Below are 16,450 nucleotides of genomic sequence, written 5' to 3' on the forward strand. Positions count from 1 at the left end.
CACCTGGCCAAGATCAGGAGCAGTGTGGGTGGCAATGCCTGCCTCCCCTTCACCCGGCTGGTATCAGGAGCGGAGCAGGTGGCAATGCTCTCCCCCTGCCTTCACTTGGCCAGGATCAGATGCAGAGGAAGTGGCCATGCCTCCCCCCTGGTTGCCTTCATCCTGCTGTGATCAGTGACAGAGGATGAGGGAATGCCTGCCTGCCCACCCTCCCCTAAGCGTATTCAAGACAACTCACTTCCTACCCGGGTGTGCCTCTAGAGGGCGCTGCTGTGGAGGAAAGCCCAGATGAGGCAGCCAGACCTCCAGGAAGTGCACCACGGAGGGAAGCCCAGACCGGCATCAGTCGTGGAGCAGGCGGTAATGCCCATTCCCTCTTCACCCAGCTCTGATCAGGAGCAAAGCAGGTGGTAATGCCTGCTTTCCCCCTTCATCCGGCTGACATCAGTTGTGTAGCATGTTGCAATGCTGCCCCCCCACCACCTTCACCTGGCCAAGATCAGGAGCAGTGTGGGTGGCAATGCCTGCCTCCCCTTCACCCAGCTGGTATCAGGAGCGGAGCAGGTGGCAATGCCCCCCCTGCCTTCAGCCAGCTGGTATCAGGAGCAGAGGAGTTGGCAATGCCTGCCCCTGCCTTCACTTGGCCAGGATCAGATGTAGAGGAGGTGGACATGCCTCCCCCCTGGCCGCCTTCATCCTGCTGTGATCAGTGATAGAGGATGAGGGAATGGCCGCCTGCCTACCCTCCCCTAAGCATATTAAAGACAACTCACTTCCTACCTGGGTGTGCCTCTAGAGGGCGCTGCTGTGGAGGAAAGCCCAGATGAGTCAGCCAGACCTCCAGGAAGTGCACCACGGAGGGAAGCCCAGGCCGGCATCAGTCGTGGAGCAGCCGGTAATTCCTGCCCCCTGCCTTCGCCCAGCTGGGAACAGAAGCAGAGCAGGTGGCAATGCCCGACCCTCATCTTAACCGAGCTGGGATCAGGAGCAAAGCAGGTGGCAATGCCCATCCCCTGTCTTCACCCAGCTGGGATGAGGAGCAGAGAAGGTGGCAATGCAGGTCATCTGCTGGAAATGTTCATTCCCCCCTTCACACAGCTCAGGTCAAATGTGGAGCAGGTGGCAATGCCCACCCCCCACCTTCACTTGGCCAGGATCAGGAGCAAAGCAGGTGGCAATGCCTGCCTCACCTTCACCCAGCTGGTATCAGGAGCAGAGCAGGTGGCAATGCCCTCCCTCTGCCTTCACCCAGCTGGTATCAGGAGAGGGGCAGGTAGCAATGCCCGCCCCCACCTTCACTCAGCTGGGATCAGGCACGGAGCAGGTGGAAATATCCCCCCCCTTTACTCAGCTGGGATCAAGAGTGGAACAGGTGGCAATGCCCACCCCCCCTTCAACCAGCTGGGATCAGGAGCCGAGCAAGTGGCAATGCCCGCCCCCTTCATTTAGTTGGGATCAGGCGCTAAGCAGGCAGTAATGCCCCCCTTATTCCCCTGGGCCTGAATCAGGCATGGAGCAGGAGTCAATGCCCCCCCCCCTTCATCAATCTGGGATCAGGAGAGAAGCAGTGGGCAATGCCCTCCTGTTCAACCTGCCCATAATCAGGCACAGAGCAGGAGGCAATGCCCGCCCCCGCCTTCACCCAGCCAAAATCAGGAGTGGACCAGGGCCAAATCCACACGCACTCACCATCTGCTTATCTTGCGCAGTCATGGCAGTTGGGTTCATTCCACTAACATGCTGTGCATCATCACATTCACCCTCCCAGTGCGTCTTCATGGCGCAATCAGTTCTCCACACGCCACTGAGTAAAGTATTATAGTGGGCAGTTCCCTCCTCCGTCATCAGCGTTGACAGCACACGTCACTTCCCTTTTTCCCCCCCCAAAAAGTTAATTTTGCGCTATACCAATATTCCGACTCTTATGTAGGCAGAGCCAGGGAAAAGCCAGAGTATTTATAGGGGGGAACCAGGTTCCATTCAAAGCCGAGAGCGGAAAGTAACTGATGGTAAGATAAGGGACCATCATCTGTTTCTTTTCCCGTGCAAACCGCAGCTCACTAAAGTAGGTTGTGCGGTATACCAACCTTTCTTTATTGTGCAAATGCGCTATGAAAGCCCATTTTTTAAAAAAAAAAGTGCTGGGCAAAAACAGTTTTCCGCCATTATCACATGGTACGGAAAGGAGGCGCAATTGTGGTGCGGTGATGGCGGGGAACACGCGGAATGGGAAAGCATGTGAGAATTTGCTTGAACAGGGCCGCGGTTGCAAAAAAGGCACGGAAACAAAAAAGTGTGGATTCGGCCCAAGTGACTGCCCGCCCCCTGCTTCACCAAGCTGGGATCAGGTGCAGAGCAGGAGGCAATGCCCGCCCACGTTCACCCAGCTGGTATCAGGTGAGGAGCAAGTGGCAATGCCCACCCCCCCTTCACTTGGCCAGGATCAGGTGCAGAGGTGGTGGCCATGCCTCCCTCCCCCACCGCCTTCATCCTGCTGGGATCAATGACAGAGAATGAGGGAAAGTCCGCCTGCCCACCCTCCCCTTTCTAGACCCCATTGTATTTTTTCCCACAACGGACTTTGTTGCTAGTTATATATAAGTAAGTACCACTCCTGACTGCAGGTGATGGTACAACATCACTGAAAGTGCCTGCTAAAAATTTGGCGACGGGTATATGGGAGGACATACTCTACATAGTCTGAAGTTTGTGCATGGAATAATTTATAGTTTGGTATGGGATGTAATGGGAGAGTAGGGAATACAATATTGTATGAGAAAATAAATGCGCTCCTTTACTGTGTGCTACTAAATACAGGCATATTAATAGTATAAGATGAACATCTTGTGCTGGACATACGTTTACTTACAAACGGTGAAAAAAGCTGACAGGAAGAAAATTTATTCATTTGAAATGTGGTGCTTCAAGAGAGTTTTGCGGATACCATGGGTGGCCAAAAAGACAAATAAATGGGTACTAGATCAAATCAAACCTGAATTCTCCCTAGAAGCTAAAGTGACAAAACTGAGGCTATCTTATTTTGGTCACATCATGAGAAGACAAGATTTTCGGGAAGGGTCAATAACACTAGGAAAAGTGGAAGGCAGTAGGAAAAGAGGAAGACCTAAAACAAGATGGCCTGACTCAATAAAAGAAGCCCCGTCTTCCATTTTGCAGGATCTGAACAAGTCTGTTAATGATAGGATATTTTGGAGGCCTTTTCTTCATAAGGTCGCGATAGGTTGGAGGTGACTTGACAGCACATGACACTCACATGAACATTTCATGCTTGACAAATGTTACAAACTGGGAAAGTGTAATTCAGGAGTTGGATGAGTATTTATGCTTAGAAAATCTCTTGATGCAATCAGCTTGGAAATTGTAGCCTATGCTAGAAGGAAGGACAATCAAACAGGATCCAGTAGCAGGGCTTTTTTTCAGCAGGAACACGGTGGAACGGTGTTCCAGCAGCTCTTGAGCGGCACAGAGGGCAATCTAAACTCTCCTTTGTCTGGAGATCAAGGGGCGGGGCCACTGGCCATGTGACCATTTTCACCGAGGGCAATTTAAACTTTAAAAAACTCCCCTCTTGTTCCAGCTAACCCAAAGTGACGTCATTGTGCGGTCCTGAGTTCCATCACCTCTTTTCCCAGAAAAAACCCTGTCCAGTAGCATGATTTTAGGAGGGCAGCAAGATTTAAGTCCAATAGTACCTTAAAGACCAACATGATTTTCAGGATATAAGCTTTCAAGAGTCAAGATTCTTTGTCAGATACAAGTAGGAATTTTAAAATTTTATTTGTATTTTATTTTTGTTATGTATAGTCCCTCTTTTTCAATGAGACTCAAGGTGGATTATGCAGTGTAAGTCAATACAATTCATGACTGGGAGATTCAGTGGAGATGCCTGAACCTTTATTGTTCCTTTGCATCCTGATGCTCTTTCTTACAACACCTCTCCTACCTTCTGGGTGGGATATATAGGCTCAGGGATCTCCATTCCTACTTGTATCTGATGAAGGGAATTTTGAGTCTTGAAAGCTTATATGCCATAAAATCTTGTTGGTGTTCAAGGTACTACTGGACTCGACTCTTGCTGTTCCAGTAGCATAAGAGCATAAGAATTTCTGGGATGCAATGATCCTGAGCTTATGTATGGGCTGTTTGCGTTTTCACATTTATTTTTGCATTTGTTTGTTTATAGCCCACTTTTCTGCACAGTTGGGAATCAAAATGGCTTAGAACATCACTTCTCCCTCCATTTTCTGACAACAATCCTATGAGGTAGGTCAGACTGAGAGTATGACAGGCCCAAGATTACCCAGCCAGCTTCCATGTGTGGATTTGAACCCAAATCTCCCAGGATCCTAGTCCAACATTCTATCCACTATGCCAGACTCTCTCTGTTTCATCCAACATTATATTAGCATATTCATACACAACAAAAAAACTATACTGATATCATAGAGAAGTTACACAAGCAAGGAGATGGGGTTGCACTAGTGTATTCAGGAGCAATGCTAGGTCCAGAAAAACCCATAAACTGTAAGTGGATGTGCGAATTCCCACCAGGCAAGTAAGTGGGTGTGGGGGGGGGGGAGTGTGGGAGCTGGGGATCCCCTGCCCTGGCCGGGGCAATGGCACTCCTAGTGTCTTGTAGTGCCAACTTGATTAGTATAGCAGCCATGGATGAAACTTGAGGCAACCTGCGTAAATGGACTCACTGCCTTTTTTATCTTTACCACTCTCCCCCTTGAGGAGGCTTCAGGAGGGTAAGAGTTCACCACTGTGAGCTCCAGAATAGAGCTCCCCACCAACATTCACAGGCCCTGTTTACAAGTTAGGTGTCATGGTTAAGAGCAGCAGGACTCTAATCTGGAGAGCTGGGTTTGATTCCCCACTCCTCTGCTTGAAGCCAGGTGGGTGACCTTGGGTCAGTCACAGCTTTTTCAGAGCTCTCTCAGCCCCACCCACCTGACAGGGTGATTGTTGTGAGGATAATAACAACACACTTTGTAAACTGCGCTGAGTGGGCGTTAAGTTGTCCTGAATATAAATTGAATGTTGGTGGTGGTGTTATTATTATGTTACAGTGAACTCATGTACAATCCATGTACAATGTATACTTGATGGTGTTTTTTTTACAATGTATACTTGATGGTTCTTTGTGTGTGCATTGAGTGATTCTCATGTTACAGTGAACCCATGTACAGCTGAACATGTGATACTGACCCCACATTTATACAGGTAGTGATCCCAGGATTCATTCATAAAGTGAATGCACAGATGTACACATATAAAGCAATATGTACATGCATTCACTGTAAAATGATGTGAAAGTGAGTACAGTAATCTGCTAAGCAAACCGAATTAAGCAACTGGAATTAGGGTCTCATGGTGTGTGGTGTCTCTTTTCATTTGGGGCTCTACTGTTGGATGCATTCTTTCCTCCGATCTGAGCAAGCAGCAGGGCTTTCTTTTACTACAAACTAAGAGCAATGCTGTTACTAATGAAATGAAGCACTGAGCTTCACTTCTGCATCCTAGTAGCAAGAGAGACTTGTTAGCAGCAGGATACTTTTGATATAATAAACTAGCAACAATGCCCATTGTGTGAAAAAATACAACAGACTCTAGAAAAACCGATTTGGCAGCCCTCCTACTGGAAACAAGCAGGTGCTTCACAGCAGCCTGGAGGCCAGAGTGGGAGGGCACTGAGGGGACATGGGGGAGGTGCTTAGGCCGTCAATTCAGCGGGCCCCCTCCTGGCAGCAAGCCGGTGCTTTGCAGCGGCCTCGAATCCAGAGTTGTCAGCAATGCATCTGCGCGAGGATAAAAAGTGAGTCATTTCCAATATGGCTTGCCTTTTATATAACACGATAAAGGGCATGGCTGTTGTTAGCAGGCCATACATGAGAAACGGTTTTGGTGAGGGAGTTTTGTATTGAGTGACTACACGTTTGCATCTTCAACCGCTACTATATATAGGCTCACAACTGTTTTGCTCTCATGCTTAGTGCCCAGAGGTTTATGGCAGCAACCACAACTCTGCTTCAGAAGACTGCGCCACTCCATAGAATCATAGAGTTGGAAGGGATCTTTCAGACCATCTAGCCCAATGCAGGAACAGTCTAAAGCATCCCTGAGAACAAGTATTTGTCGAGCCACTTCTTGAAGACTGCCAATGAGGGGTGTAACAAAATGGTTACCAGGGGTAAAATGAGTGCCAGTTGCTGTTAATCTGTCTTTAAAGAAAGGGGAGGAGATGTTCCCCCTGAGGTTTGATGGGCTGTGGGGCCAGGGAGAGGCCTGCAGGAGTCTTGGTGTGGGACGCCCTTCTTCCTGGACTACAACTCCCAGCTGCCCTGGGCCAAGAAAGGGTGGGAAAAATAAGGGGTGGAGCCGGAACGGAGAGACTCAGCCAATCCTGAGGGGAAAAAGTCAGTCTCTTTCTCGGTTGAAGAAGGAGAGGCTGCTGCTGCTGGGTGAAACCCGGTTGCCTAGGCCCTAAATGTGGAGGGCCTGGGAGGCAGAAGAAAGGAAATAAAGAGAGTCTCCTTCTTGGTTGAAGAAGGAGAGGCTGCTGCTGCTGGGTGAAACCCGGTTGCCTAGGCCCTAAATGTGGAGGGCCTGGGAGGCAGAAGAAAGGAAATAAAGAGAGTCTCCTTCTTGGTTGAAGAAGGAGAGGCTGCTGCTGCTGGGTGAAACCCGGGTGCCTAGGCCCTAAATGTGGAGGGCCTGGGAGGCAGAAGAAAGGAAATAAAGAGAGTCTCCTTCTTGGTTGAAGAAGGAGAGGCTCCTGCTGCTGGGTGAAACCCGGGTGCCTAGGCCCTAAATGTGGAGGGCCTGGGAGGCAGAAGAAAGGAAATAAAGAGAGTCTCCTTCTTGGTTGAAGAAGGAGAGGCTCCTGCTGCTGGGTGAAACCCGGGTGCCTAGGCCCTAAATGTGGAGGGCTTGGGAGGCAGCACAAAGGAAATAAAAAGTGAACCTTCCCTCAGACCAACCCCCCCCCCCTTAAGGTAGAGTAGGGAACAGTGTAGGGAAAGCAGACAGCGATTCTCTTCAGTTTGTTTTTCTGCTCTATGAGTTCTGAACAGGGGGGTCTACCCCTATGTGTTGTGCCTTTACCTGCTTTGTATATAGTGCTCTGTATATAGTTAATAAATTATACTTTTTTGAATATAAAGAACCTGGTGGTGCTCTGACTACGTAACCTCCCCCACTTGGCACGCTACAAGAAGGGAGGGAGCCCGGGAGAACCTGATCAGGCCAGACCTTGGTGGGTTGCCAATTCTCCAGGGCCCACCCAAAGATTGGGGAATTCACTTCCCAGTAAGGAACCTCAGCCAGAGGGGTCTCATTGCCCCTCAGTCAGGCAGTGTACAATTCAGTGAGTGGTGGCAGCAACAAAGAAGGTGAGCCACGCCCACCAGGGACGGTGGGAGGCGGATAGCAGGGCTAGCAAGCCATTGACGGCGGCTCAGTTGCCCGGACTGAGAGCCAGTGCCCGTTCCGCCACAAGGGGGAACCCACCACATCCCTAGGCAACCAGTTCCACTGTTGGTATCCACTGTTCATGATGTGCAAGTAGCCGTTTGCTTGCTGTATCCAGTGCTGACTTGTGAACTTCTCTTAGCACATAAAGCAGCCGCCCCAAAGCCTTTCTGCATGGTAAATGAAATCCTGCTGTGAACTATGGGTAGTTTAGGGTAGAATTTTAGTTATTGCACACCAGAGTGACATCATCATGATTTTATTTATATACCACTTTTCATGTTAAAATTCAAGAAAGTAGCCTCCTTTCAGTATTTTTTTTACTCAAACGGAACAAGCTGATTTGAAGTAGTGTCAAGAATTTCAGAATGAAACTTGCCAAGAACTGCAACGAAATCAAAATAATTACAGTTTTATGTTCTAGCACAGCTGAACAGCAGGGGGCACTGCAGGAGAGCAAGAAAAAAGAGTTTCAACTAGCAAACTGCTTTTCTTGACTCTCCAACCTCTGTTGTCCATCCAATGCAAGTTCCCATGTATTACAGCTGTTAGCTGTCTACTATGAGTTCAGCATTATTTGTCATTCTGTCAAGCCCTTTTCAGAAAGGAAGGAGCAGGAAGTGTTCCCGTTTTAGACAAGGGTTCCTCTTTAGAGAGATTACTGTTTCCTGGAGGTGCTGGCAAGAGGGAAGAAAATGATAACTGTTGGTGGTGGTTGTAATAATAATAGAATATATGGCCAAGCTGGGTCATATAACTGTAATTCCAATAGGGAAATGGAAACATGCAAGGGCTGGGCTAAGTTCAACAAAAGCATATGACACGTGGTGGCTGCATGAGATATAGCACTGCACTATCTTGCTTCCATCTCTAGCTTTTGCAGTTAACAGGGTTAATTGCCAGGCTCTGACTAGAAATTCCAGAGGGGCATGTAATAGTTTTTATTAAGACAAATCAAAACAGCGCAGAACAGTGTGTAAGCGTTTGCATTCTCTGGAATTCTTCATCAGACTGGATGTTTAAAAGAGACGCAGAGGAGAAAAAATGTTTCATGTCCTGTTCTTCAGGACCCTTGTCTGCATTCTGTATAGAATGCCTGCAGGGCTGGTTCCAGGTTCTGGGGGGCCCTGGGCAGGGATGGTGCCAGGTTTTCTTGTGCCTGAGGCCAGATACCTGCACCCAGGGGCAGCTTCAAGGGTGTTGCTGCCCCCACGTGTGCGCACCCAGACTGCGTGATGACATCACTGCACGTAACATCACGCAGGGGATGCTGCTGCGAGCTGGCCGCCCCATTGGTGAGGCAGGCAGCTGGGATGGTGCACTGCGTGGGTGGCCTCCCAGCTTTCCCACTCAGTTGTCCCGCACCGCCCTGGCCACCTGCTGTGCCTGGCTGGCCCGCAGCTGTGTGCTGGCAGTGGCGGCAGCATGGGGCAACTATATGGGTGGCTGCCTGCTCAGTTGCCCCGCACTGCCACTGCCAGCACATGCTCCTGGCCAGGCACCTGCGGGCCAGGTGCGGCAGGCGGCCAGGGTGGCACATGGGAGTGGCTTCTCAGCCCTCCCGTTCAGCTGTCAGTGCTGCCGCCACCAGCCCCACGGCGCGTGCCCCCGCCCCTGGTCAGCACTCGAGGTGGCTGCCAGCACCGCCTCAATGCACGTGCCGGCCCTGGGCAGATAGTCCCAATTCCCCTGGAGTTCCAGTTAGTCCCAGTTCCCCTGGAGAAAATGGAGGAGAATTTTATGAATCAACTAGATGTGACAGATTTGTCAATATTTCCTGAACATTTCCTTCCCCTCTCTCTCAGACTAGTCTAACTCACAGGGTTGTTGTTTTGATGACAAATGGAGGAGGAGAGAGTGCTACTATAAACAGCTTTGGGTTCCCATTAAGGAGAAGACCAGGGAATATACATCTAAATAAATAGATATAAACAAACAACCGTGGCCAAGAGAAACCAGTCATAAATTCATGAAAGAATTCCAGGTTTATGTGAACAAAAGGAGAACTGGTAGCTCCTCTAACGTCACAGTTCATTCCTCAAGAGAGGGCTCGTGTCAATCATCAAAACCACAATTCTATTCTAAAACAACAGAAGTCTGGGACAAAACAGGAAGCAGGGCCAGTCTGATAGGGGAATCTTACCCTGCTCCTGTTGAGTAACTCCTGCCCACCACTGTGTCCCTTCCCACTCCCAGAGAACCAGCTAAGGAGCAAGCACTTCTTTGGATGGACGGGACACACAAGGTATGGCACAACTGATTTGGGGGGTCAGCCACACTTTGGGTTTCTGATAGTTGTCCTGCAGACAAACACTGAGGCTGCTGGGCAGCATGGGAAGCAAAGGTACACAATCCACAGAGGCAAAGGAAGTTGAACACTCCCAGCCCTACTCAAAGAGGGGGTTCTCCTGAGTTTGTTCACAGGGCACACCTTAGTAGCATTATGGGCTTAGAATGGTGTAATTCTGCTGCAGATTGCACTGCCAGCCTCTTACTAGCTTGAGGGGAAGGAAGATAACCTTAAAATGATGGATAGGAGCCCAAATGGATCAGATGATCCTTTTTAAGGGGCCAGGATTGCTTTACCTGAAAATGTGCTTTGTGTTATTCCAAAATATTCTGTCTTGCTCTATCAGCAGGACTCCCTCAATAAAACATCTCTGTATCATTTTGGATCCCTGGAATGGGAAGTTTTCTAAGAATCTTGTTAGTAAGAAAGAAGTCAGTGGCCCACACGAGAAATTATGTGCCCGTCACTCACAAACTGGCCCCTTGACCTAGCCACATTGAGTCGTGCTACCATAACTTCCAGATCATACTACTATAACTCTCAGTGTGGGCTACCTTTGAAGATACAAAATGTTGCAACAAGATTTCTGTCTGGGATCAGCCACTTAGATATAAAACTTCAATGCTGTGTTAGTTGTGCCGGTTACCTATTTGCTTCCGGGCCCAATTCAAAGTGCTGGTTATTACCTTGTAAGCCCTTTAAGCCTAGAGTTTATTTTGCTTACCAATTGTTCTGTTGTATTTTATGCATTTGCTTTTTGTTCTTGCTTTGTTAGCCACCTTGAGACCAAGGAGATAAGATGGGATACTTATTTTTAAACAAACAAACACATACTCAATCATATGCAAATTCCTTTTAGAGTGTTTTCACACTTGGTGTTTCCTCAAAGGTTAAAGAACAGTTCCCTCTAAGTTCTTGGTTTTGCTTGGCAGATGTGGCAAAATGGCACACATCCTTCATGGGAGATCTCCCCTTCAGTCAAGACCTCAAGACCCTCCTCTAACAGTTCGGCACCTTTACAATGTGTGGCTGAAGCAGAGTTCCAGCACCTGCTCCTTCCAATCACATACAGTACGGTTTGTGTGCTGAGCTTAGCCTCTAATGGTGTGGCCTTGTGGAGCTGCTGGGCCAGTCGGGCCCGGGCCCCACCTGTCATGATCTTCATCTATAACCTCATTGCCATTGACCTGCTGTTTGCGTTGTCCCTACCATTACAGGCTGTGTATCATGTGAGAAACAATGACTGGCCTTTTGGCGAGAATCTGTGTAAAGCCACCAATGCACTTTTCCTGGCCAATATGTTCAGCTGCACCCTTTTCCTGGCCTGCATCTGCCTGGAGCGTTATCTGGCAGTCATTCACCCTGTCCGCTACCTGCGCTTGAGGTGGCCCCTCTGTCGAGTGCTTCTGTCCTTGGCTATCTGGACTGTGATAGGGATTGGACTACTGACAATCTTCTCCAGGAGCTCTGTGACCAGTCAGTTCCCAAATGGGAATACAGCCTGCATGGAGAACTTCCCAGCTCATGTATGGAGTGGATGTCTGGCAGGCATGGTTCTAGCCTCCTCTGCACTGGGTTTCTTTGTGCCTTTCCTCACCATTGTCATCTGTTCTGTAGTGATTGCCCAGCGCATTGTTCATCTAAGCCATGGCTCAGCTCAGGCTTCTTCACTGCGGAGGCACTCTCTCTGCACTCTACTGATGGTGACCACCCTGCTCACACTCTGCTTTCTGCCATTCCATGTCATCTATACACTACACACGCTTGGCCGGATTGGAGTCCTGTCTTCTCCAGGGCTTCTGCAGTTCACTTGTTCAGCCCAACGAGCTACCATGGCTCTTGCTAGTATCAATAGTGCTCTTGATCCATTGGTCTACTACTTCAACATGGAACCTGCCCACTGGAAACTGTCCTGCTGTCGCACAATCCTTCAGCACCTGAAGTGTTCACATGGGGCTAGCCCCACAGAGGAGGTGCATCAGAAGCATGACTTAGAGGGAGAGATCTTGCCTAAGGCCCGTTTCCAAAGCAACATCTGACTTCTATTGGAACTCCCACCACCAAATGGTATTATCCACCACACCACACTGGGAACAGGATCAACCAGTAGAATGGCATCTGGACTTGGGGAGGACAAGAAGATGGAACAAGATGGTTCAGTCTTCTTGCTAGGATAGCTTTGGTACAGCTAAGAGTCCTGCAGGATGGGAATGCTGGCAGCAAAAGGCCTATAACCTGGATTTGGCCAAAACTCAATTATAGGAGAATGAATTAGGGTGTTCTCAGAGTCCCAAGATCAAGCAAGGTCTGTAGCCAAAGGGACAATTTGAACACAATGGTAGCAAAGCAGACCTTGAGAGCAGTGCAGTCAAGCAAGGAGTCCAGACAGAGTGAGGCAGATGTATGATCTGAAAAACAACACAGAAGCATGCTTATTGTACAAACAAGGCTGAAGAGAGGACATTTGATAGAAAATCATAGAGAATGTACAGTGGAGTTTATTAAACTCAACAGTTTATTGACTTACAATTTTGAGGTTAATTGTGCAAAGTTCTTGTCCCAAATTTAGAAGGATTAGGGGGTGGGATAGGTAAACACTTGCAAAGATCGGATCTAGAAATACTCTAGAGTAAATTGATTAATTTCTTGCATTTGTGGCATGAAGACTACAGCTGGACCTTAAACCCTGGATACTGCTGCTAAGCATGCATGATGCATCCAGGAACACTGGGAACAAAGGAAACAAAGTTACAGCAGCATCAAGGACCCCAGGAACCATTTCAAATGGAACCAGGTCCCTAATGCAGTCTAATTAAAAATGTAATTGGGGGGGGGACTCCCAAAATCTGGAGGGGGTGGGTTTCATAGATAATTTTTTATGGATTCCAAATATAGTCCTGTACTATATTTATTATATCTTGGATGTTCCATATGATTTGATATGAGAAATAAAGGTCAGTATCACTAGCACCAGCCGTTGGATGCTGGATATGTGGCATTGGAGGGTCTGATTATTGTGAACAAAGCCTGTTGTGGGGGAAAATACTGTTGATATCTAAGTGTCAAAAGCCAGTGTGCAGAGGCTTTAGATCAGAACGATCAGTATGACAGGTAGACACATCAGGTGACAGAGAGTCAGATGGTTAACTTAAGAGTCAGGAGACCATGAAGTGAATGACTCAGCTAAACTCATGCATGTATCTGATTGGGTGTCTACATGTATATATAGCTACCATGTACAGTATGGTTGGGGCTTCTTGCAAGTCCAGGTGTAGGCGAAGCACTTTGTCTCTCTGGACTGTAAACTTGTATATATTGCTCTTTATCCACCTATAAATAAATTGTATTATACACCTTTGCTAAACTAACAAGGTGTGGACTCTTTGTGGATCCTCCTTAGACCGGTGCAGTCACGCTGAATACACACTATCCAACAGGGTTATGGGCCCAGATAGACTGCGCCAAGGAGGCTGCTGAGGAGGCTCTACTGAAGTAGCGACGCAACAGAGTCGGTGGTGGATGTTGGCACCTGACGGCCACGATCCCTCGGAGGAGGAATTATTGGCGGTGGAAAGTGTCAGTGACCAGGAGGAGGAGGAGGCAAACGAGCTCCCTCAGACCGGTGCAGAAGCAAGTATGGCACAGAGTACGGTCGTGTTGGTGGAGAAGCTGACCTCCGTGAACTACTCCATTTGGTCGTTGCGTATGGAGCATTTTCTAAAGAGAGAGGGGCTGTGGAAAAGTGTCAGCAACCCCCCCAGCAGCCCCCAATGATGCGGAAAAGATTGCAGATGAGCGTGCTTTAGCTCATATCGTGCTGGCTGTGGGAGATGACCAATTGCTTCACATCAGGGATTCGGCTACCAGTTCAAAGGCCTGGCAAGATTTGAAGCTGATCCATGCCAGAACATCAGCAGGGTCATTAATTATGCTGACACGTCGCCTCTACAGACTTGCTCTCAAGCCGGGGGAGAGCATGCAGAAGCATATAAACAGTTTGACGGAATGTTTCCAGCAACTGGCTGCTCGTGGAAAGCCCACGGAGGACTCTGATAAGGCATACATTCTATTATCAAGTGTGCCTGATGTATATTTTCCTCTTATTGCAAGCCTTGAGAGCCTGGAGCCAGATAAACTCACTTATTCCTATGTTACGTCTCGTCTTCTTGAGGAAGAGGCTCGTGTTTCAACATACGGAGGCTGGCATTCAAGGACGGAGCAACGAGCAGACGGAGGGGCCCATCGAGGGGTTTCAGCCACTGACGGCGGAGGAGTTGCTAACAAGCAGCGGGAGGTCACCCAGCTGTCAGCAGCAGCCGTGAGAAGATGTTACAGCTGCGGCTCCACTTCTCACCTTCGTCGTTTTTGCCCGGACAGGAGAAGAAAACAACAGAAGCAGAGGCAAGGACGTGTACAGGAGCCTTGAATTCCAGATGAACATGCGAGGCTGGTCACTGCATCTACTGCAAATAAGTGTTCCCAATGACTATTGGATAGTGGCGCTACTGAGTCCTTTTCACACTCAGAGGAGGTGCTGTATGATTTACAACAAAGCAACCTGCAGTCCGTGTTGTTGGCAGATGGGAGAGGATCTCCAGTGAGTGCTATGGGAACCGTACGGTTTACAGCTCTGGAGGAGGACTTTGCGCCTGTATATTGTGTTCCCTCTTTGGACCATAATCTATTATCAGTAAGTAGGTTGACCCAAAAGGGGTTTGAGGTCCGGTTTGTGGGGGACAAATGCCAAATAAGCAAAGCTGGCAAGGTTCTGGTGAACGGGGAACTGAGAAACAATGTTTATATTGTAGAGAATAGGCAGGCAAAGGCTGACACGGTTACAAACAAGTGTAGCCATGACAATTGTGTGCATTTATTGCACAGGCGTTTAGGGCACGCTAGCTTTGGGGTTATAAACAAAACTCTAACACTCCTGAAGGGAGAAAAGGTGTCAAGCTGCTCAGAGTTCCTAGACTGCACTGTTTGCAAAGCAGTCAAAACAAAGGCATTCCCTGTAGCTAAGAAAAGTGGCCGGGTGTCTACAAAGCCACTTGAATTAATTCACATGGATCTGATTGGTCCATTCCCCAAAAGCCATTCTCAAAATTGTTATGCCCTGGTCCTAACGGATGATTTTAGCCGGTACTGTATGTATGTATGTTATGAAACACAAGTCTCAAACTTTTGATTTGTTTAAGGTTTGGGCAAAAAGGGTACAAAAACAGTTGGGGCTGGACATAAAGGCCATCCAGTCTGACCAAGGGGGGGAATTCATGTCTGCACAATTCTCTCACTGGTGTGATAAATATGGTGTTTTGCACAGGGTAGCAAATACAAGTGTGCCACAAGAAAATGGTCTGGCAGAAAGGCATGGTGCCATTATACAAGAAAAAATGGCTGCTATGTTAGCTGATGCTGGTTTGCCAAAAACTTACTGGGCTGAGGCAATTATTTGTGCCTGTTATGTGGTAAATCGTCTGTGGTCCCGTGCTGTGAATGAAATACCTTTTAGGTTACTTTTCAACAGGGACCCTAATCTAAAGTTACTAAGGGTGTTTGGCATGACTTCTTGGGTGCATATCCCTTTAAAACAGCGGAGAAAAGGGGGCCCAAAAGCCTCTAAGATGATATTCATTGGATACCAGAGTGGCATGAAGGCCTACAGGTTTACCAATGAAAACAAAAAGGTATCTTATAGCCGCTCCGCAAGTGTATGTGAACATGGGAGTTGGAAAAGGCTTCACGGGTATGAGAGTGAAAGCCAGATTGTGTTGCCAGTTACCAATGAAATGCCTGAAACAAGTCCAGAGGGGGACGTGAGTGTGAAAGAGGAGATTAGTTCTCCAGCCAGGCAGGTAACACAGGACACACAGAGGTCTAGTCCTCCTATACGTGTGTCCAGTCGTCCTAATAAAGGTGTCCCACCTCAAAGGTATGGTTTTGAAGCTGCAGCAAACTGTGTGCTGGCTAAAGAGCCAGCTAATTATTCTGAGCTTCTCACTTATGAGGGGGAAGAGAAAAAGGCTTGGCTCGAGGCCATGAAGGCCGAATATCAGTCTCTAACTGACCATGAAGTGTTTACAGTTGTACCTAAGCCAAAAGACACAAACATTATTGGTTGTAGGTGGCTGTATAAGGTGAAACGACTTCCCTCAGGTAATGTGCAGAGGAAAGCTCGCTTGGTAGCCCGTGGTTTCTCTCAGGTACAATTCCAAGACTATGACCAGGTATTTTCTCCTACTGTTAGGCCTGAAACAGTAAAATTAGCCTTATGTAAGGCAGGGGCTCAACACAAAAACATAGATCATTTTGATGTCTGTACAGCCTATCTCCATGCTCCTATACAGGAATGTTTATACATGGAGCAGATACCAGGGTATGAGGTGTCAAATAAACATATGGTGCTCAAACTAAACCGAGCCTTGTATGGGTTGCGTCAATCAGCACGAGCTTGGTTTCAATACCTGTCACAATCACTAAAAGCAGCAGGCTTTGAGCAGGGCAAAGGTGATGCCTGTATATTTACAAAAATGGTAGGAGGTTCAGAAGTCCAACTCCTTATTTTTGTAGATGATATATTGTGTCTATATGAAACAGAAGAACAATTAAGTTGGTTTAAACAAATAGCCAAGGATATTTGCAAAGTAAAACATTTGGGTCCTATCTCAA

At 48.0% G+C, this 16,450-nt stretch overlaps 1 protein-coding gene across 1 annotated transcript; it reads left to right on the forward strand.

The window, feature by feature from the left end:
* Nucleotides 1–288: 288 nt before the first annotated feature.
* On the forward strand, nt 289–11,823 carry LOC129327615 (uracil nucleotide/cysteinyl leukotriene receptor-like). Its single transcript, XM_054976371.1, has 3 exons — nt 289–360; nt 797–895; nt 10,717–11,823. Exons 1-3 carry the CDS (start codon nt 289–291, stop codon nt 11,821–11,823), a joined length of 1,278 nt encoding a protein of 425 aa, XP_054832346.1.
* Nucleotides 11,824–16,450: the final 4,627 nt, after the last annotated feature.

Source organism: Eublepharis macularius, chromosome 4 (genome assembly GCF_028583425.1).
Source record: "Eublepharis macularius isolate TG4126 chromosome 4, MPM_Emac_v1.0, whole genome shotgun sequence".
In the NCBI taxonomy this organism is placed as follows: Eukaryota; Metazoa; Chordata; class Lepidosauria; order Squamata; family Eublepharidae; genus Eublepharis; species Eublepharis macularius.

Excerpts from the sequence above, each read along its gene's own strand:
- LOC129327615 (XM_054976371.1), top strand. The coding sequence starts at position 289 with ATGAGGCAGCCAGACCTCCAGGAAGTGCACCACGGAGGGAAGCCCAGA. Across the intron at positions 361-796 it reads CATCAGTCGTGGAGCAGGCG|AGGGCGCTGCTGTGGAGGAA; the intron begins GTAATGCCCATT and ends GTGTGCCTCTAG. Across the intron at positions 896-10,716 it reads CATCAGTCGTGGAGCAGCCG|ATGTGGCAAAATGGCACACA; the intron begins GTAATTCCTGCC and ends TTTGCTTGGCAG.